Source organism: Gekko japonicus, unplaced genomic scaffold (assembly GCF_001447785.1).
Source record: "Gekko japonicus isolate JY-2015 unplaced genomic scaffold, Gekko_japonicus_V1.1 scaffold1932, whole genome shotgun sequence".
In the NCBI taxonomy this organism is placed as follows: Eukaryota; Metazoa; Chordata; class Lepidosauria; order Squamata; family Gekkonidae; genus Gekko; species Gekko japonicus.
In genome coordinates this window covers 281,415-303,449 of record NW_015160274.1, presented here as the reverse complement: position 1 = coordinate 303,449, position 22,035 = coordinate 281,415, and the positions used below count along the sequence as shown (strand labels likewise).

Sequence of the window (22,035 nt, the reverse complement as noted above, 5' to 3'; positions counted from 1 at the left end):
CTTGTAACAACCGGACGCCTGTAGGTTTGTTTCATGGAATCATTACTTACTGATCAGGATGGCTGTAGAATCTGGAACTGAAGACGGAATGTGAAGTTGGGAAAAAACATTTTGCAATTTTTATTTTTACTACAATCATATCTTGGTGTTTGCTCAAGCAGGGAAGGGGAAAAAAGCTATTTTGGTGCTTGAGGCTTCTGGTGTTGTGAATGTGAAATACTATCTTCCAGCCTGCGAAGTTGTGAGGAACAAAATCTTTAAAAGAGGAAAACCAAATCAAAAAAAAAAGGGGGAAAAAGACTTCTGGTTCGTGTGCCAAAGTGAAGGGAGATATGTTATTCACCGATCGCTCTGGCAGAAATGTTAGTTGGTTTCTACTTCTTGTTCACTTGCTCTTTAAGTAAAATGAAATGGGGCACTGAGTTCTTGCTGATAGCAGTGAGGACAGATTTTTGATTTGCTGGCTTAATTAAAAATGATAAAGGATTAAAGGTAAGCAACGTATATAATATGTATGTAAATATTTGGACACCAAATCATTCCTTTAAAAATAATTTTAGCTAAGCTGTGTCAAGCACACTCATTTGTGGTTAGAGGCCACCTTGGTGTAGATCATTTAAAGTGTATGTCTTAATCAGTTTCCTGTACAGTCAGTAATACTGTATTTAACAGACTGAGCTATAAGTGACCTAAGAGGACATTGGAGGCACATCTATGAATGTTATCTTGTGTGCATTTTAAATTGGAATTATGTATTCTCCTCCCTAGTTAAATTTTTTGAAATTAACACACTTCTGTTGGCTCTTTTTGTTGTATTTCAGGGCTGTCCTCTGTGTCTCTCCTGCTCCTCAGAGAACAAGCTAATCAGATCTAGAGAAAAGTCACATAACTTGAATGAGTCTGGTTTAAAATTACAAAAATCTGTGAAAATGCATTTGGGAGGGAATTGTCTTTGTGCCTAGGTGGTGGCCCAGAATCACACTCCCTGTTTTATATTTTTGGGGGGCTTTGTGGATTTAAATTCTGCAATTTAAAGGATTTGTGTTTTTTGGACTTGGCATTTTAAGAGTGATCCCGGAGCATGGGCTGCTACTCTAGGGAAGATGTTCATTATCAAAGACTGCAGTTTAAGAAACCTCTTAACAATTAAAATATGGAGTGTTCTCTTTCTTCCCTGCCTCTATAGTAGTAATTTTATTACATTCTGGTAACACCCAGCCAAGATATATTCGACTTTTCCCCTTCCTCACAGGAAAAGGTGGACCTGGACTTCAGGGTATATACCCAGATATACCTGGGGAAGGAAGGCAAGAAGAATTACACTTAAAAAAGCCCCACGGAGATAAACGAATGTCCCCTCATCTCCAAAGGAAAGTTCGTCTGATTTTTACTCAAGAGGTCTCGTCTTCAGGATGTCATTGAACACTTCCACTGCTGGCAAAGGTGTGGATCCAAACACAGTTGATACTTATGACAGTGGTGATGACTGGGAAATTGGGGTTGGTAATTTAATAATCGATTTGGATGCTGATTTGGAAAAGGACAGACAAAAATTTGAGATGAATAATTCTACCAGTTCCAAGGATTGTGGGGGTCTTGCATCTAGTGGGGTTAATACTACCTCAGCCTTAGCTGATGGCCTAAAATTTGCGTCTGTTCAGCCCCCTGCTTCTCAGGGGAATTCTTCACACAAAGAAACTAGCAAATCAAAAGTGAAAAGGAGTAAAACTTCGAAGGATGCTAGTAAATCTCTGCCTTCTGCTGCCTTGTATGGAATTCCTGAAATCAGCAGTGCTGGCAAGAGGCAGGAAGTCCAAGGGCGCTCAGGCGAGGCATCTGGCATGAATTCAGCACTGGGTCAAAGTGTGAACAACAGCCCAAATGGCAATAACAACACCAGCAACAATAACAACATTATTGCCTCTTGTGGGAAAAATAAAGAGGAGAAACCAGGTAAAACCCAGGGCAGCAGAGGCTCCAAGAGGGATAAAGATGGAGGGAAATCCAGGAAAGACAAGCAACTTGACCTCCAGCAGGGACACCCCAGCAACAGCAGCCAAACTTCTCCTGGGCACTTGTATGGCTTTGGGGCCAAGGGAGGTGGTGCTGGGAGCAACAGTCCTTTCCACTGCACTGCCTCCACTGTGGGGGATGTGAACAAAGGTGCCCCAGAGTCAGGGTTAATGGGGAACTCTATTTTGGGGAAAAAAGAAGAGGAAGAGGAGGACAGCCACAGGCGGATAAAGAAACTGAAAACAGAAAAGGTAGGACAGAATCCATCCTTTCTTCATTTTGTGATACAACTTCCAAAACTGTGTGCACTTGTTGTTGCATTTGCATACTGTCAAATATTTCAAACTCTTCTACTTGACTAATTCTCCTGGAGGAAAAAAATTCTTTGTGTATGAGTGTTTTTGCACGAAATGGTACCCAAGCTGTAGTTTTTTATTAGTCTTGGCTTCAGAGTGTTTATCTTACAAGTTGCAGGCTTGCTTTAGGTGGTATGTGTGCGGCTTGGATGCAAGCCGTTTTTGTGTGTTGTTTACTGCCTGTATCCTAAAATGGGGGAGGGGTGACCCTTCTCTGGCATCAAAGAAATCCTTACTGTGTTTCTGTTTGGTTTGGCTTAGAATAGCAAGGAGAGATACAAAGCGGACCTTTGGTTCTTTCTGAAGCTTTTGTTTTTTGGGGCGGGGGTGGGGTGAAGTGGAGGGTGGTTGTTACTTGTACAAAAGCCAAGAAGCCTAACATAGTTCTGATACTGCTATGGGGGAGCAATCTGTCAGCAGATAGGCAATGAGTTTGTAACCTGTTTGGAAAGGAGGCAGTGGGGGAGGGGACAGACAAGCTGTACTGAGATGTGTACACAATATTTCTCTCCGAATATGGGGGAACATGTTGTCCTGTGTCCAGCAATCTCCTCTTATCTAAATTCCCAATGAGTTCCTGGATGTGAGCTGCCTGTTTATGGAGTAGGTGAAAAATGTGTGTGTTGTTCTTCCTCTCCAGTAAAGTCTGAAGGATGTACTCCGTTAAGGATAAATGGTCTTGCATCATGAGGGGAGGTGGAGAGCATTGGTTTCTCTGGGCTATTGTTATTGCTCACTGGGGCAAGGTTTGGTGTAAGCAGCAATTGTTCTGTATGCAGAAGACAGAAGGTTTCTTTGTCATCTAGGGACTGATTGTTGGCTTATAATTAAAGAGTCAAATTAATTCTACAGGTTGTTTAAACAAAGACAAGACCTTCCCCACCCCAAGACGAGCCCTTAAGGATGATTGTTTTGTCACGGTTACGTATAATTGTTCTTCCATTATTTCTTTTTAAAGTTCCCAGACTAAACATTCACAAGTGGATAACTTAAACACACACAGTTGTTTACAGGTGTCCAGGAGCAGGTTTCCACTATTTACAACATGATGGGTCGCTTGTCTTATGATTGGTTCATAATGCTTTAGTGACCAGTGGATTTGCAAGCCCCCCCCTCCCAGTACTTGTTATTTGCGAACAAATAGTTGTTTAAATATGAATTACCATCTTTGGGAGGAGATCACATTTTAATGGGTATTTAGTAGGTATATCTGTTTTGTTTGGAGTTTTGTGTTCAATTTTGCTGACACAAAGCAAATATGGGTGTGAATTGTCTATTTGATTGTTTCCTAAATGCAGATGGCGGTGGGGGGGGGGAGATGGACCCTGGGTTGATTTACTTCCTAGGTATAAGTGTTTCTGTGTTCTGGTTTAGTGAAATGCTTCTGCTTGCTCTGAAAGCTATTCTGAAATCCCGTGGTCTTTTTATTAACTCAGTACAGTAGGCATTTGCTTTTGTTGCCAATAGTCTTCAAATTGCAGTTCTCTAATCTGCTTTAACTATCTAGATAAATTGCCCTAATCCAGTCTTCACAATGGTTGTGGTTAAAGAGTCAGGGCCATTTGATTGGATTCAGTGGATGCCTGGAATGTGGGAGGTACTGCCCTTTTGTAACCCCCTTAGCCTTTTAATCTTTCAGCCAAATGTTCACATTCAACAATTTTGTTTAGCTGGCAATCTGAACATTTCAGTATCTCAAAGGCTGCTGTCATGGCAACAAGAGATTAGAGAGTGGTGTGGTTTTCTCCAGTTTTTGTGTTCCTTTTCATTCCAGTCACACAGGAAATTATATGAGGAATGAATTCATACACAAGCAAGTACATTTCAGCCAGTGTGATGTAAATGAGGTAATGTGTAAACTAGGAACAAACCTGTCTGGAGTAGCTTTTTGCTAAAGCACCACTTCACATTTCAGTTCGTGCCTTTTATAGAATTGGTGGAGCTTGAATTACCAATCACACCCACTGCTGTTGGCTTGTACTGACTTTAATGGCTTTACTTGTTAGAGCCCTGCAGTGCTGCCCATTGTCTGTCATGCTGGTGTGTTGCCTGACTGTCTAAAATGTCCCTCAGATTCTTTCTTTTCTTTTTTTTAACTTATGGGAGAAATTCCTTTCAATCAGATATTGTGCATTTGAATGAAAAACCTTGTTGCAAACAAGGTGGCAGTTTCTGATGCAGGTCTTCAAGATCATCAAGTGTCCCTTCATTTGGAAAATTAAGATTTAACCTTTCTATATTCAAGTAGCTAGCTAAATTTAGATGCATGACTAACAGAAAAACAGCATATTTCATGCCTTTAGTGTGCTTTTGCCAATGATAGATTGTCATATCAATTACGCTTTTAAACTCAAAGTTCCTGCAAATGATTTCTGAAGATAATTAAATAATTTTAAACTTTAATCTGTTCATACATGGCAGTGTTGGGTTGTGTAGTGGGTTCTGAGCAGATTCTTAAAATGTTGCAGTCTTCAGATCTAGTTTAAGTGTCTATTTTGGACTGGTTTCTTCTGTTTGTGCTGAAGATAGTCTTGCAAAACATGGTCTGTTGAATCTTAGGGAGCCCAATTCAGTCACTATTGTCTTGTGTGTTTGAATAAAATCAGAATTATTCTAGAATTCTAAAATAACCATATGCTTTCAGGTCATTTGGTGGTTCAGCCTTCATTGGCATGCTTAAATAAGTAAAACAAAGAGCAACGTTCGATGATCAAGTTTTGACAAGTGAGCAAAACTACTCATGTCATACTTGGAATTCTATAGCCTGCTCCTTTTGAACAGTCCCACATCTCAACTGTAATGGTAGTCAATAGAAATTTCTCCTGTCTTCGTTATTTTGCAATTTCTGCCATGCTTTAGCTTGTGTGGAGTTTAGATTGTCTGCTGGAGTATTTGATATAGCTTCATATATAATATGATATGTAGGTACGTTACAGTAAACGTGCCCAGTTGTGCAGTGTGCATGATACCTGGTTATTTATTTAAATATTTATATCCCACCTTTCCCCATAGCCAGGGCCGGCTCACCCGCTAGGCGAACTAGGCATTTGCCTAGAGTGCGGGCCGGCACTGGCCCCTTAGGGGCACCGAACAGGACCCTGCCTTCCCCCCCGCCAAAGCCCCAGCCCCCGCCAAAAGCCCTGCATGATGATCTGGGTTCCCTGACCGGGTGAGCGCCGCCGCTTCTGACTGGCCAGTCAGACTGCACACGGTGGCCCCGCCCCCGCCAAAAGCCCACACGCTGCCCAGAAGCCCTGCCTCTTCCCGCCTTCCTCCCAAAGACTGCCGGCGGGCCCGCCTTGCGCCTCCCCTCAGGCAGCGCCCGAGCGCATGTAGGCTCAGTGTAGCCTGGCTCAGTCGTGGTGGTGTGTACACGGGCACGGCGTTACCGGCAAGTGTGTCCACCCACCGCCCGTGGCGGGGGGAGAACGCACTCCTCCTAGGGTCTGCAGACTGGAGTCTTCCAAAGAAGCAGCGGAGCCCCCTTCCTGCTCCCCACCACCTCCCAGACGTCTCCTCTGCACACGCATCCGGCCCCTCGCTCTCCTTCTTCCCCCCTCACCTCCAGGCTGCTCAGAGCTGAGGGTGCGCTCTTGCGCCGGGCTGTTGGTTCGGCGCAGCTTCCCTCCTCCCTCCTCTCCAAACTCCCTGCTGCTGGTTTCCTTGTGCGTCGGCCGGTAGTGCCCCGATGACTCCTTATGGCCCCTCCAGGTGGTCTTCCTCTTCTGTGCGTGAGTTGGAGGCTGGGGCTCGTGTTGCAGCTGGCGTGGCTTCCTTGGGGTCTGGCTCCATGCCAAGGGGCAGTGGCAGGGTGGTCCCGACTGGTGTCAGCATCTCCAGGGACGTGTCACCATTGGGAAATCAGAAACTGGAGGAAGGGGGGGAGCGGGCTGGGAGCGGAGGAGAGGCCTCTTCGTTGTCGAATCCCTGCAAGCTCTCCTCCTCTTCCTTCTCTCCAGGCCCCGCCTGGAGGTTGGCAACCAATGTTCCCTCTAAGCTGTGGAGTCTTGTGAGCAAAAATTCTACTTTGTGAGCTGCTGGAATTAAAGTTGTGAGTGAGCGATTTGGCTGCTGTATCATTTAGTTTGCTCTGAAGCCATCCTCCCTGAGCTAAGACAAAAATGTGTGAGCTGGAGGCTAAAAAACTGTGAGCTAGCTCACACTAACTCAGCTTAGAGGGAACACTGTTGGCAACCCCTTAATTAATGGGTGCGTGTGGGGGGGGGCGCTAGAAGGTTGCCCCGCCTAGGTTGCAAAAAAACCTCGGGCCGGCCCTTCCCATAGCTGAAGTTGGCTTACAAGCTCTAATTTAAAATATACAGTACTCCTCCCCCCAAGATGCCTGTAGCCTACATGCCATTAAAAGCCCTGGCAAATAACATAGCCTTGTAGATAGATTCAGGTGGGTACCCACATTGGTCTGAAGCAGCCGAACAAAGTTTGAGTCCAGTGTCACCTTTAAGAGCCAGTTTGGTGTAGTGGTTAAGTGCACGGACTCTAATCTGGGAGAACCGGGTTTGATTCCCCACTCCTCCACTTGCACCTGGCTGGATGACCTTGGGCAAGCTGTAGTTCTGATAAGAGCTGTTCTCGAAAAAGAGCAGTTTCTGTCAAGAGCTCTCTCAGCCCCACCTACCTCAGTCGTCTGTTGTGGGGAGGGGAAGGGAAAGGAGTTTGTAAGCCGCTCTGAGACATCTTTGGGTAGTGAAGGGCGGGATATAAATCCAATCTCTTCTTCTTCTTCTTCTAAATCCAACAAAGTTTTATTCAAGGTATAAAACTTTGATAGCCTTCTAGTAACTTATAAATGCATCTAGAGACAGTGCTTCCCTCACCTCTCAGTGAGTCTGGTACATGGCTGGAAACTACCATGGAAAAAGCATAGGCTCTGTTTGGTGCTAGGAGTGCACCTTAAGTGAGGGAACAGCTAGCAGGTGGCAGCTTGAAGACCACAGCTGGCATACCGGGGCATATGGGAAGAGATGGTTTTGCCAGAATGTGGATCCTGTGCCATGAAAGGCTTTAAAGGTCATAACCAACACACTATTGTTCATATTTACAAAATCCAGGATGTACATAGATAGCTAGAAGAAACATTGACTGTTGAGTTGCATTGGCTCCAGATAGTTCACGTGCACACTTGCCAATGGGGTGTAGTTGTTAGAGGGTTGGACTAGAATCTGGGAGACACAGGTTCAAATACCTAGTATGCCATGGAAACTTTCTGGGTGACCTTGTGTCAGTGAGATGTTTACAGCCTAACCTATGTCATAGGGTTGTTGTGAGGATAAAGTGAATGAGAAGAGAGCAATGTAAGCCACTTTGGATCCTCACTGGGGAGAAAGGTGGGGTGTAAATTAAGTAAATTTAAAAAATCATTTGCATCCTATATTTATGTACATTTTCTAAGGCTTACACACATGCACAGTGGTTGATTACTATGCATGTGTATCACACTTCTCAAATTTGTCATAACACGCCCATATAACTCATCATGGTATCCTGGACAGATTTTTTTTTACACGTCTGTGATTTAAAGAAATGTTTATGGAAACGTGTTTTTTTTTTTTAAACATGTCTACAAATGCAACTACTTTGGAGGCCTTTTATTCACTTTTGGGAGGAGAAGGGCAGAAAGGTCACTGGCTGTAATTAAAGAACAAAGTCCATTGTTGTTTGACAGCAAACTGTTTTGAAAGCTACATAAGGGATTTAGCTGTTGAAAACATAGATAACTATTGGGTGCTTAACAATGACCATAGTCTAGTAGTGTGACAACGTTTTTGGAGCTAGGTGAAGAGGTGCTGCCCTTTGGCTGAGGAAAGCTTTCCTCATGAACCCACTGACCTTTCAGACCAGATCCATTCTGTATTGAATTCCTTTGCAAGGTTGAAGTAACACTGAAACAATAGAGGTCGGTCTGGAACATTAATAAAGAACAGGATTTAAAGGTTGTTGCTAATGCTTGAAGAAACACATATTTCCCACAGGAGAGCCTTACATTTTTTTGTATTTAGATAACTTCATAAATACCCAGAGAAAAAAGAAAGATGTGATAAAATTAAGCTTGCTCTTTAAAATGCTTTCATGCAGACCTGTTTTAATTATGGCTAGATACAGACCTTTTTTTGCAAAATAGCATTTTATAGTCCGATAAATGAAATGTATGTTAAAAGTATGAATCAAAAATCTCCTGTAACCACATAGGTGTTCAATAACTAAATTCAAGTTAACATGGAATGTACCATCTGTTCGTAGTTTCAACGTAAAAACAGGAACTGAATAAAATGAGATTTGATCACATTTTTACTTTTTATTTAAAACACTCCCTTGTAGCTTAGTAGTGCTGTGTGTTGCTAGAATGCAAGAAAATGAGGGGAAAATGCATGTTCATACATATATTTCAACACTGTACTTTTATTAAAAGCTAAGCTTGGCACTAAAGAATTGAGAATAGGGAATCAAGTCCTGCAGGCAACTACAATGAAGGTCAGTTTTTCAAATATCTCATTATTTAGCAAGTGCTTGAATTATTCTGTCAGTATTTCCCCTAGAGGCATGAAAGTAAAAAAGAAAACAGGGAGGGAGGAAAAATCTCCCAAAGGATGGTTTTAGTAAGTTATTACCAATTATCAAATTGTACATGATAAAAACTGTTCACTAAAATTTCCAGGAAATACTCTTTAAAGGGGCTAACTGAAATTGTTGATACAGTAACTGAAAACAATCATTGTGTAAGATAAAAACTGATTTCTGAATGGTTAGGCAATAGGATTCTTGGCCGCCGACTATGCACCTTGGATAAAACATCATCCGGCTTTTGTTTGAGGTCTGTTATTGAAGCTAATGACTGGTCTTGTGCCGCCCTGAGATAAATGGCATTATCTCTGAGTAGGCTGACAGGAAACAGACATGTTAATGGTGAAGCTGCAGGGAGGATCTGCTATAGTTCTGACAAAAGAGTTCAGCCTGGACCCCTCTAAGACAAAAATGTGTGAGCCGGAGGCTAAAAATTCCTGCTTTTCCTAGCAGGTCTGTGATAATTGGAAAGCTACTTTACCAACAATTACTTAAACCATAAAACTGATTCCCCTGGTATCTTTGCATACACAAACTTGTGGCCTTTTGTTATAAAAAGAGCAATAGTATCTAAATGATAGTATTAAATACACACGTATAGGAAATTCTGTGGTTCTCTTTTATCTGTTCAGTTTGTAATTGAGCTTTTTTTAGCATTGGGAAACAATATGATGTTTGAATAATATTGCATTATAACACAAAGTCCAGCTGAATTGTCATAATTACAGTGTAAGAAATCAGTTTTCGTGAGGACAAAGATGTACTTGCATTTTGTGAACAGATTTCATGATATGAAAGTGTTGAAATTTGTCAGCACAATGGTGTGTGGCAGAGAACTCTTATAAATGCTAAACAGATAATATATATTTATATTCTACTCTACTTAATTTGGATTGATTGCCCTCTTCAGTTCTCTGTTTTTAGAATGACAGCCACTACTTGGAATGTTATAGCTTAGAATCTCACTTGAGGGTGAAAACCCTATCCGTTTATCATTCTTTAAGCAACTTGGCAGCACATACAGAATAATTATAAAAAGTTATGAATGTAGCAGTTGTCCTACCAGGGCATGCACCAAAGTGGGAAGATCTTTCTTTCCCAGGAATGGCTACAGCTGGCTCACCAGCCAGAGCTGGTGAAAGGCACCCCAGCTGCAGCCACCACCTGTTCATTCAACAGAAGGAGCACGGCCCCATTATGAACCTACTTCTTTAGGGGAGCATACCCCCATCTAGAACAGGAGATAACCAGTTCTGTAGTCAGAACTTCTTCCCACCAGTAACAATCAGATGTGGAATTGACCTGCTAATAGGGATGTTGTTATTACAGTAACCCTATTTTTCTTTTTCTTAAGTCATGCATTGGAGGCTGGTTATATTTAAACACCCCTTCCTAACAGTGTAGTTTGCTTCAAATGGAGAACAAGGGTCAGGAAGACTTGCTTTGTAGAAATGCTGTAAACACTCTTTTGTTGACTAAGGAAGGTTGATGGTATAGTCACAGATCCCACTATCTGCTGGAACTGTGCTTTTTGACCCCTAGTTAAAATTAAAATACCTTATTTGGACATATTGTAAACTTTTGCTGTGATAAAATCTGCCTTGCCTCTGGGAAGGTGTCTGTAGACTGTACATCTTTGCCTTATTTGTGAGGAATAAAATGGAGGAGAAGAAAACAATGTAAGTCACTTTGGGTTCACACTGGGCAGAAAGGTGGGAGTATAAATGAAGTAAATAAATAAGTGTATTTACTTATTAAAGTATTTATATCCCACCTCTCATCATGGCTTAAGGTGGCTTAGAAGTGACAATTAAAACGTTAACATTTAAAACTGATAGAATGAACCCCAATGCATCACCTCCCATTATATTACAATAAGATTGCTGATACCCCCTAAGGTAAAGGTAAAGGTTTCCCTTGCTCGAAAGCCAGTCGAATCCGACTCTAGGGTTGCGGTGCTCATCTCTGTTTCCAAGCTGAAGAGCCAGCGCTGTCTGAAGACGTTTCTGTGGTCATATGGCTGGCATGACTAAACGCCAAGGCGCACGGAACGCTGTTACCTACCCACCGAATTTCTTGCTTCAAACTACTAGGTTGGCAGGAGCTGGAACCAGAGACGGGAGCTCACTCCGTCATGCGGCACTTGGGTCTCGAATTGCTGAACTACCGACCTTCCAGCCTGCAGTTCAGCGTCTTAACCACTTGAGCCACCGCAGCTCCTGATACCTCCTAAAGATACCCCCTAAACATTTCAGTAAACTTTCCTGCATAACAAGATATGGGTACATAAGCATAGAAGCCCAATAGGGTATGTTCACATTTTCTGTTGTGAATGTTTTGGAAACTACTACAGTAATCTCAGTTCTTGTAACTAGTTACTGGGAAATTTTAAGTCAGCACTGATGATTAAGGGCTGTTGGGTAAGAACTGATGAGCAGGTAATACATAGTCTGTTAAACCTGCAATTGAGCTAGTATTATAGTAGCTGTAGTTCCACACAGTATGATGCATTATAAATCAAGTCATATTATATGATTAATTGTTTGCTAATGTAACTGTCTAATTCTGCCACTAGGACTATTGGGGGGAGGGACTTTGCCCACATAATGCCACCCAGCCCATTATATAGCACCTTTAGCTAAAAATCAGGGAGTTTTTGTGACAGATGCAAATACAAAAGGCCTGTCTGTCTGGATCAAACCAGAGGACCATCTAATGCAGCATTTTGTTTCTAGTAACATCTTTGAGAAGCAGGAAATGAATAAAGCAGCCTTCTCAGTGTGTTTTATTCAGAGGAATACTGCATCTGGACAGGAATTCCATTTAGCTGTGATAACTATTAAGTCTCCAATACTTTCCTCTCAGGCCATTTAAACTAATTGCCATCACCCCATCTTGTGCAATGAATGCCATAAGTGAATTATATGTTCGTGAAGGAGTGTTTCTTTTTGTCTTTCTTGAATTTCCTTCCAATCAAAATCATTGTTTGGCACGGAGTTCTTGTATTGAGAGGCATTAAAAATACGTCTAATTTCCACATTTATACTTTCAACCATTATTATGAGTTTTTTACAGTGCAGATCTAAGCACAATTACTCTATTCTAAGCCCTATTTACTTCAGTGGACTCAATTTAGGTTGCACTGTTTCCCTTCTAAATGAATACATTTGAGCTTTCTAGACATTTGGAACATGTCCAGTGCATTGATTGTTTTAGTTGTTCTTTTCTGTCACCTTCCAACTCTAGCATCTATGCATCGTATTTTTATCCAGCCTTTCCTCCAAAGAGCTCAGAGCAGTGTACATAGTTCTTCCGGTGTCATCCGGTGAGTTTTGTGACTGAACAAAGACCTGAGAGTTACTTACAGACTAAATTTTCCAGTGACAAAATGGAACTCTTCTGCCTCCCTGTTCCACTGCAGCTCACTGATCTCCACGAAAACCTGCTCCTATGAGATAGGGGACCCAGAGGAATGAATGAGGGTGAGTCTGCAGCAGGAAGGGGGCAGGAACCTGTAGGAATTGCCAGTTGAGTCTGGATCCAACCTTGAATCTGGTTCTCCTCATTTCTAGTCTGATGCCATGGGCATGACACTGGCTAGCTGTGGTACTCTTGGGAGAGAGCACTTCCAGAACTACAGACCATATCGCAACTGTGGTTGCACTATATAGGAAATGACCTTCTTTCTAGACCAGTATTTATATATTTTTTGTGTTTTAAAAAAAGCCAGCAGATTTATTATACATGAGCCTGCTTCATCAGGATTTGCTTATTTGATTGCACCTGTGTATTAAGTTGATGGTTTCCGTTGGCTATCTGCTGCGATCCAAAATCTCTTCCCGTATGGTTACAGCTAGTTCATAACATCTTCAGCGTATATGTAGTGAGGATTTGTTTTTTCTTTGTATATAGTTAATGATTAATCACACCAGCCATTTCGGTGCCTATTCATTTGGTTTAAGAGACCCTTTAGAACCCTTCCAAGTCTATTTTGGATTCCAACATTCTGTATACTTTGGTGTCAAACACAAAAGTATCTACCTCACTGCTCATGCCTGATTACTGATAATTTACGAATAATTTAAATTGTTTGCCTGCTTTATCAGTAAACATTGCTCACATTTGCAGACATATAGCTGAAGCCAGGATGGATCTTCAGTAAAAGTAATGCAGGGCAGCAGCTGAAATCTGATGCAGGGTAGTAATGCAGGGCAGCAGCTGAAATCTGATGCAGGGCAGTAATGCAGGGCAGCAGCTGAAATCTGATGACCTGGCCACAGTGATCCATGCGACTGTCACCTCGAGGCTAGACTACTGTAACACTCTCTACATGGGGCTGCCTTTGTCACAAATCCAGAAGCTGCAGCTAGTGCAGAATGTTGTGGCCAGGCTGTTGATGGGTCTCTCTAGACGGGACCATATCAGGCCTGTGCTGAAACCGCTGCACTGGCTGCCAATAGTGTACCAGGTTCGCTTCAAAGTGCTGGTTCTTACCTTTAAAGCCCTATATGGCCAGGATCCGGCATACCTGAGGGACCGCCTTTCCCCATTTTTCCCCCAAGGGCACTACGGTCGGGGACTCAACACCTCCTGGTAACCCCAGGCCCTAAAGATACTAAGTTTGCTGCAACCAGGGCCAGGGCTTTTTTGGTGGCGGCCCCTACCTGGTGGAATGAACTCCCGGAGGAGATCCGGGCCCTGGGGGACCTTGCGCAGTTCCGCACGGCCTGTAAGACAGAGCTCTTCCTCTAGGCTTTTGAGCACGAGCCACCACCGCTACTGTATGATCGCCGCACCACTAAAATGAAATTGAGTCCCATATAAACAAGCTTTTCCACAAGTCTACTCTCTGAATTTTAATATTCCAGAAATTAAAGGCTGATTAAAAAAGAATAAAGAACTAGGGGTGAAAGCATTTAACTTCGGAGGTTGTGTTTTACGAGAAGCAGTAAGTTGTGTATTGTAGGCTTCCTATTGGATCCAGGGTTAGAAATGTAATAATTAAACATTAAATAATTCTTTTTTGTTTTTCTGTTTTTGTAAAAGCTTAAATGAGACTAAGAAATTATTTTGTGACCAGGTGCTACTCCCTTTTTGTAAGAAATTTTAAAGACTACATGTGTTTCCCACCGTGGAAATGCAGTTATCAAACACTATGATAAGTTACCAGAGTGCAACATCAGTTCCATAGCTTCCTGTTTGCTTGTGTTGCAATTGACCAACTAAAACCCAGCCTGCAATATAAGTAGATAAAGAAGATCACACTCTGGAATTTAGGTCATCAAGTGGGTCATGTAACAATTTCACAGCAGGGCTGGGGTGGAATTGACACTTGTCCACTTCTGATGGGATGGCCATCTTCCTGTCCTCAGGGTTACGTACATCAAAATAAAAAAAAATATTTGCCAATAGGGCCAATGAAGATCACAGAGTCTGGTGAGAGCCAAGAAAGAAATGACCAGAGCTGCTAATAGTTTAAATGGTTGCTTAAAAAGCAAAATGTATATCCTTATGCAGGAGCTAACAATCACAGATACTAGGGTCTTGGATGCCATCCTTATCACCATAATCATATAATTAATTCTGTATTCTTTTTATGCTTTCTTTGATGGAAAAGGCCTGAGCTCTGGTTGATGCCAGTGGTGGGACAGCCAACAGATAGCTGCCCTATGGCCATAGCTGGTGCACAGGGACATATGAATTTAAATTGGATTTTTAACCTAAAAATAATTTATAGTAAGGGTCTCTCTAAAAAGAGCATGGTTTAAAATGAAATTGAGTCCCATATAAACAAGCTTTTCCACAAGTCTACTCTGTGAATTTTAATATTCAAGATATTAAAGGCTGATTAAAAAAGAGTAAAGAACTAGGGGTGAAAGCATTTAACTTCGGAGGTTGTGTTTTACGAGAAGCAGTAAGTTGTGTATTGTAGGCTTCCTATTGGATCCAGGGTTAGAAATGTAATAATTAAACATTAAACATTTTTTTTTGTTTTTATGTTTTTGTAAAAGCTTAAATAAGACTAAGAAATTATTTTGTGACCATGTGCTACTCCCTTTTTGTAAGAAATCTTAAAGACTACATGTGTTTCCACCGTGGAAATGCAGTTATCAAACACTATGATAAGTTACTAGAGTGCAACATCAGTTCCATAGTTTCCTTTTTGTTTGTGTTGCAACTGACCAACTAAAACCCAGCCTGAAATATAAGTAAAGAAGATCACACTCTGGAATTTAGGTCATCAAGTGGGTCATGTAACAGTTTCACAGCAGGGCTGGGGTGGAATTGACACTTGTCCACTGCTGATGGGATGGCCATCTTCCTGTCCTCAGGGTTACGTACATCAAAATAAAAAAAAATATTTGCCAATAGGGCCAATGAAGATCACAGAGTCTGGTGAGAGCCAAGAAAGAAATGACCAGAGCTGCTAATAGTTTAAATGGTTGCTTAAAAAGCAAAATTCATATCCTTATGCAGGAGCTAACAATCACAGATACTAGGGTCTTGGATGCCATCCTTATCACCATAATCATATAATTAATTCTGTATTCTTTTTATGCTTTCTTTGATGGAAAAGGCCTGAGCTCTGGTTGATGCCAGATGGGCATCTTAAGTGGTGGGACAGCCAACAGATAGCTGCCCTATGACCATAGCTGGTGCACAGGGACATATGGAAGGAGACAGTCATTCAAATATGTGTATCTAAGGTTATGAAGGGCTTTAAAATTTATGATCAGCACCTTAAATTGAACTTGGAAGCAGACTGGCAGCCACTGAAGCTGTTTCAAAACGAGCAATATCCTCCTGGTGGCTAGCCCCTGACAGTAGTCAGGCTGCCACATTTTGGACCACTTGTAGTTTCCAAGTTGTCTTCAAGGACAGCCCTATATAGAGCACACATTACAGTTATCCAGCCATGCAGTTACAGAAGCATGAATCAGCATGGCCAGATTGGCTAAGTCTAGGTCAGGGGTGTCAAACATATGGCCTGAGGGCTGGAACTGGCTCATCCAGGGCTCTCATGTGGCCCACGAGTCACTAGTGCAAGGGAGGGAACAGGAAACTGTTTCGGGGGAGTGGGCAAAGCCATTCCGATTGTGGCTTCAGCATGGTGGAACAACCTTGTCTGCAGCAGTCAAGCAGCGTGGGAGCGTCTGCCTAGTGCTGTACTGCTGGCTCTCCAGTTGTCTGATATGGGTTTTCCTTTGCACACCCCTCCCTGCCCATGTGGCTTTACAGTGAGGATACACCAACTCAGAGCCTATCAGCTGCTGTCCTTTATACAGTTTATATCTCCCGTACCTAGCAGTGCATTTTATGACACACATGGCCTAGCCCGACAAAGTGACATTTATGTCAGATCCGGCCCTTGTAACAAATGAGTTCAACACCTCTGGTCTAGGTGATGAGAAGAGAGTTGGTTAATCAAATGCAGCTGATAGAAGGCACTCCTGGCCACCATGCCACCCTGCTTTTCAAACAGCAAGGCAGGGTCCATGAACATCTCCAAGCTCTTAGTTGTTCAGAAAAAGCCACTCCATCTAGGACAAGTAGATGCTGTCCCTGTATTTTAACCAAATCCACAATCTTTTATGGTACAGTATTTCTCAATCCTATTGAAAATGTGATTGCTGACTTTCTTTACAAATTATTCCCATTTTATCCAATCTCAGTATCAATATCACTTTCAGTACTCCTGCTTGACTATTGTTCATTCCTATTTCCTGGCATTCTTCATTGCCAACTAGGAACAGAAATTTCTACAGGGATTTTAAAGCATATTTCAGGTGTACATGTGAATGTAGTTTTTACAGTTAAGTATAGAGACTATTTTATAGAAAAAATATATAGAAATGAGAATATATTTATTTAATTTTCTAGACTTAAACACCTTAAATAATGGGATTGGTTTGCGTTAACCAGGAAGCAGATTTCATTGTGCCATAAGAAAAAATTTACTTAAACAAACTATAAAGTTTTGATGTTTTTCTTTTCCTCTTATTTCCCTGATGGCTTCATTTTATTGAAGGGTAACTTGAGGAGACCTGGTAGCAATTTTACTGCCTTCCCATGATAGTTTCAAATAATAACATGGTCTTTGGTCGCCAGTCAATTTTATACCAGTCAGATTGATTCTGGTTTTTATCGTGTGGCAATAGATTATTAAAGGTATATCCTTGTAGTTTTCCTTAAGAATTCGACTCACTTTTTATGCTTCAGTTAACAGAAAACTAATCTCAAACCAGTCATAATGTTGTAGAATCATCTTCTTTCATTCCTTTGGATAACATCTGTTGTCAAAAGCGTTTCATACTGTATTATTTAATTTTTCACCCATATGGCTATTTTATTCTAGTTTTCAAAAGAAAAGTCTTAGTCACAACCATTTAACTGCTTAGAAACCACTGTCATTCATTTGTTCCAGCTAGATTATATAGCTTGTATGAGGAAAAACAGGTGTTTGTATTCTCTCATGGTCCCCCACAGTGAGATTTTATAGGTTTTTTTCCCTGTTTCTGTCTCTTCAGCCATAAATAAGAGTTTTTTTAAAAAACAAAAACAAAACCAACCCCCAACTTGTAATATCCTTTCTTAAAGTATACATGGCCAAACCATATTATTTTTGGATTTTCTATTATTTTCTTGGTTGATTTGCACGGGGTGGCTCAGGTTGAAAGCAGTGATAATTTTTGAACAGGAAAGTTTTAGGTTTATATTCTTCAATGACAAATGTTTCTTCATATATGGCTTGCTGCACTGCATGGATAACACTATTAATCTGGGGTTCTGTTACACTCTTATAACTAATATAATAGAACTGTATGTTGGTCTGTGTGGTATGTTTTATGCATCTTTTCATTTGGGATAGGAGAGTAACACAAACATATGACTTGGGAAGGGAGCAAAAAGTGTTCCGTGGTTCACTGTATTCATAACTGCAGATGTTCCAAGGGTAGTGGATTATTTGATATAAATGTGAATGAATGCTGAGATTTATATTTTTAGCACATTGAGGAACACAATGTTTTTTTACTAGCCAACTGAGGGCATATAAAATTTTAGTAAAAATGTCTTACATAATGAATAATGTAGATAAGACTTTCAAATCATAACAACATACTGAAATGATACATCAGGAGGAATTTCAGACAGACGATATAATCCGGAAGAGTAACGGTTCCCAAACGGTTTCTGGTCTGTCATTTCAGACAGAACCATTTTAGAACTGGTTCCCTACTGGAATATATTTGTAATTTCACACACAAACACTTCTGTCCCGTTTAGGAAACGGGGCTGAAGCGTTTTACCTGTCATCCACTTCCAAGTAGTCTTCAGTTTCCTCTCCCGGTTGCAGAAGTCAGCTGAAGTCAAAGGGGCAGATAATGGTAGGTTGGTGGCTAGCTGGGAAGGAGATGGGGTTGCCAACTACATGCTGACAAATTCCTGGGGATTTGAGGGGTGGAGCCTGGAGAGGGTGGGGTTTGCAGAGGGGTGGGACCTCAGACAGGTAGAATGCCATAGACTCCACCCTCCAAACCAGCCATTTTGTCCTGGGTAACAATTGTTGCCAATCTCCAGGTGAGGGCTACAGATTACTCACAATTACAACTGCTCTTCAGGTAGCAGAGATCAGTTCCTCTGGAGAAAACAGTGGACTCTGTCATTATACCCTGCTGAGGTCACCACAGCAAATTGACACTGTTTGCCCAAAGCCAGAGCACTGCCCCAGAGCCTCTTTCTAGATCTCGTTGTATTGCTTTCACAACGGGCTTTACTGCTAGTAATTCCATAATGCAACAGCATTATAGCAACCCCATTGGAATGCCTGAAGTGATGTGTTATAGCGCTATAGCGCTCTAAAGAGAACTTTTTTTAAAAAAAAGCCTGAGATCGCCTGCATGGGCAAAAAACGGCGGGAAAAAGCGGTGCAGTCTGAAATGACAAACCGCTTCAGATCCAGCTCTTTACCAGAAAGGGAAAGCCATGTGTGAAATGGCAGCCCTATATTGGTTTACTCCACGACGAATCAAAAACGGCTTCAAACCGGGTTAAAAAGGGTAATGTGAAATTCCTCCAGATCTTTCAGCCAATCCAGTGAAAAGCTCATAATGTGTGGAAAGAGTATAGGAAACACAATAAATAGACTGTTCTGTGGAGGAAAGTATGGGAAAATGGTTGTGTCCTGCTCCTAGAAATCTTTATATAGCAGCCTATTCATTACAGTAAAATTGCAGGTGCAGCTGTAGAAGTGCTGCTTGTACTATTCTTGGGGTTTTGTGGCTCAGGATGATCTCCTCCTATTGTTAGAAATGTGGGTCAGGATTTCAAAAATGAGGCTCTTGGAAACCTAAAAAGAATAACTGAGATTTTCAGAATCAATGTATATCAGTCTGCACTCAGAATTCCAAAAGTAGGAAGTGACTCTCTCAATGGAAGCACAAACTTAGTGTTGGGAATACAGAGTATTCTTTAGTTCCTCTCCTTCTTAATATATGACCTTGGTTGGCCAGTAGAAAAAAATGATCTGCTCCTTGCACTCCTCTCAATTGTATAGAACAAAGACATCTGTTTTGATTTTTATTTATTTATTTATTATTTGTGTTTATATCCTGCCCATCCCGCAAACAGGCTCAGCGCAGGTAACATCATATTGTAATAATACAATAAATACAATTAAAATTTAAAACACAATATAAAGGTGAAAATTCAGCTGGCTATAATAGGTTCTGGCCTGCTGATATAGATGAGATAGTGGGCAGTTATCAGTGGGTAGATGACACCAACCTCAGAGAGGCCATATATGGGTGCCCACTGCCTCAGCCAAAGGCCTGGTGGAGCAACTCTGTCTTGCAGGCCCTGTGGAATTGAAGAAGATCCCACAGGGCCCTAATCTCAATAGGGAGCCTGTTCCACCAGACTGGGGCAAGGGCAGAGAAGACCCTGGCCCTGGTTGAGGCAAGACAGGTGTCCCTTGGGCCAGGGACCACCAGGGGGTGTTGCTCTTTAGAGCATAGAGCTCTTCAGGGCGTATATTTGAAGAGCCGGTCCCAAAGATATGTTCACTGTATAAGGCTTTGAAGGTCATTACCAGCACCTTTGAAGGTCATTACCAGCCAATGCAGTTGGCAGAGCACATGCCGAATGTAAGCCCGCACAGGCGTCTATGTCAGCAGGCGTGCTGCCACATTTTGCACCAGTTGCAATTTCCAGGTTGTATTGTATTGTAGTTCCTTTTTTCAGACGTATAACTGAGGAATAATGCTTTGGAACTTCTGGCATACCTAGGAATGACGTTTTTGGCTGCAGAAGTTTCTTTGTGCTATGGGACATCCTCTGCCTTGTTTGTGGACTTTGAGGTCTTTTGGACACTGTTATACTGAAAGGATATAGAGGAGTCTACTGTTGGATTCTTTTTCTACCATTGCATTGTCATACCTTCTCTTGTTAAGTATTTGTATTGCAACTTGTGCTTTTAAATTGTGACCACCAATTCTGCTTTATTACTTGATTTACTATAATTATGTTGCAATAGACTGATGTCTACTGGTAACTTGTGAGATTTGTGATTTTTTTTATGGTCTACCCTTTGTGGTTTGCATTTCTGTATATGAACGTCTTGCCTGGCCATCCCATCAGCTTCTTTCTCACAGCCACCCTCAACCTCGCTGGGTTTGCATCACCCACCAGCCACCCTGCGGGTGATGAAGGATCCTTTATTGGAGTCACACAACATGACATTAAACAAGTATATGCTTGTTTCCAAAACTTTTAAACGGTTAAATGGTTGCCAGCTGCAAAAAAGATGTGGTGGCAGCTCATGCAGGCTAAGGAGGGATGGGGAGGGGAGAGAGGGAACTGGGAGGGAGGCAGCAGGGCACATTTGAGAGGGGGTGTTGCCATCAAATGCCTCCGGGCTACGGGCCTGTCTTGACTTGCCTCCCACCCCTGCAAATGTTCTGCATCCCTGTGAGTGTAACCTGTTCTTGGTAATTGTGTATATAGTGTCAATTCAGCTTCTCATTGTTGTTTCCAGCGTGCCCTTGGTCTTGATGGATCGACCACTGAAAAAACTGGCTTAGAATAACCTGTAGTTGCCTGGGGTGCTCTGGAGTATAAGCTCATTGTAAACTCTGCATTTTTGGGTCCAATTTTGGTTTTTTTTCTAGTGTATCTTGCCCTTTACAATAAGCTTAACAATAGTCATGTACAGATGACCTATCCACCCATTGACTGACTGCGTGGGAAGGGAGAGTGGAAATGAGTGTGTTGGCTCTTCCCCCTGCCTCTATGCTGAATGGGAACATACAGAGGAAGCATCTGTGTATATTTACCAGATGTCCACCTGAAATAGTTAAAGTAAATCCGGACTAGTGGGCCACCTTCTTGGCAGATTTGTTTACCATAGTCGATAGAACAGGAATAATGCCAGAGTCTTGGACAAATGCAATACTGGTTCCCATCTTTAAAAAGGGTAATTATCAGTTACCATCCAATTACCATCCGGTAAGCCTCCTCTCTGTTATTGGGAAACTTTATGCTAGACGACTGGTTTGGATCTTGGATGTTAGAACAAGGAATTCTGGGTCAAGAACAAATAGGTTTTTGTAAAGGGGAATCCACCCTAAATCACTGTGTGACTCTTATGCACCTTGTTAATAAGTATAAGAAGCAAAAAGACACCAAAGTATACGCAGCCTTTCTAGATCTAAAAGGTGCTTTTGATTGAATCATAAGAGAACGTCTATGGGAGAAACTTAAGTTGATGGGGATAGAACCAAGGCTTTTATATTTAATAATGAAGCTTCATCATAATACAACCTGCCAAGTTAGTCTTAACGTTGGTGACCTAACTGACAAAATTCTAATTAATATAGGAGTCAAACAGGGCTGCCTTTTAGCGCCCTTTCTATTCAACCTATTTATAAATGATTTGGCACCCACCTTAGATCGGATCAATGGTCACAGTCCTACACTTGGCTCGATCCCCACTCCTTTACTCCTTTATGCTGATGATGGAGTGCGATTGTCTCTAACTCGTATAGGGCTGAAATGCCTTTTGAAGAGCTTTGTAGACTATTGTGAAAAG

At 41.8% G+C, this 22,035-nt stretch overlaps 1 protein-coding gene across 2 annotated transcripts in view; it reads left to right on the top strand.

Annotated features, from left to right (window-relative positions):
• Window positions 1–1,412: 1,412 nt before the first annotated feature.
• ZNF608 (zinc finger protein 608) overlaps window positions 1,413–22,035 on the top strand; it is a 157,926-nt gene continuing 137,303 nt past the window's right edge. For both annotated transcript variants that reach the window (XM_015415241.1, XM_015415246.1), the window contains exon 1: window positions 1,413–2,264. In XM_015415241.1, coding sequence (XP_015270727.1) covers window positions 1,413–2,264 — 852 coding nt within the window. The remainder of the gene's footprint in view (window positions 2,265–22,035) is intronic.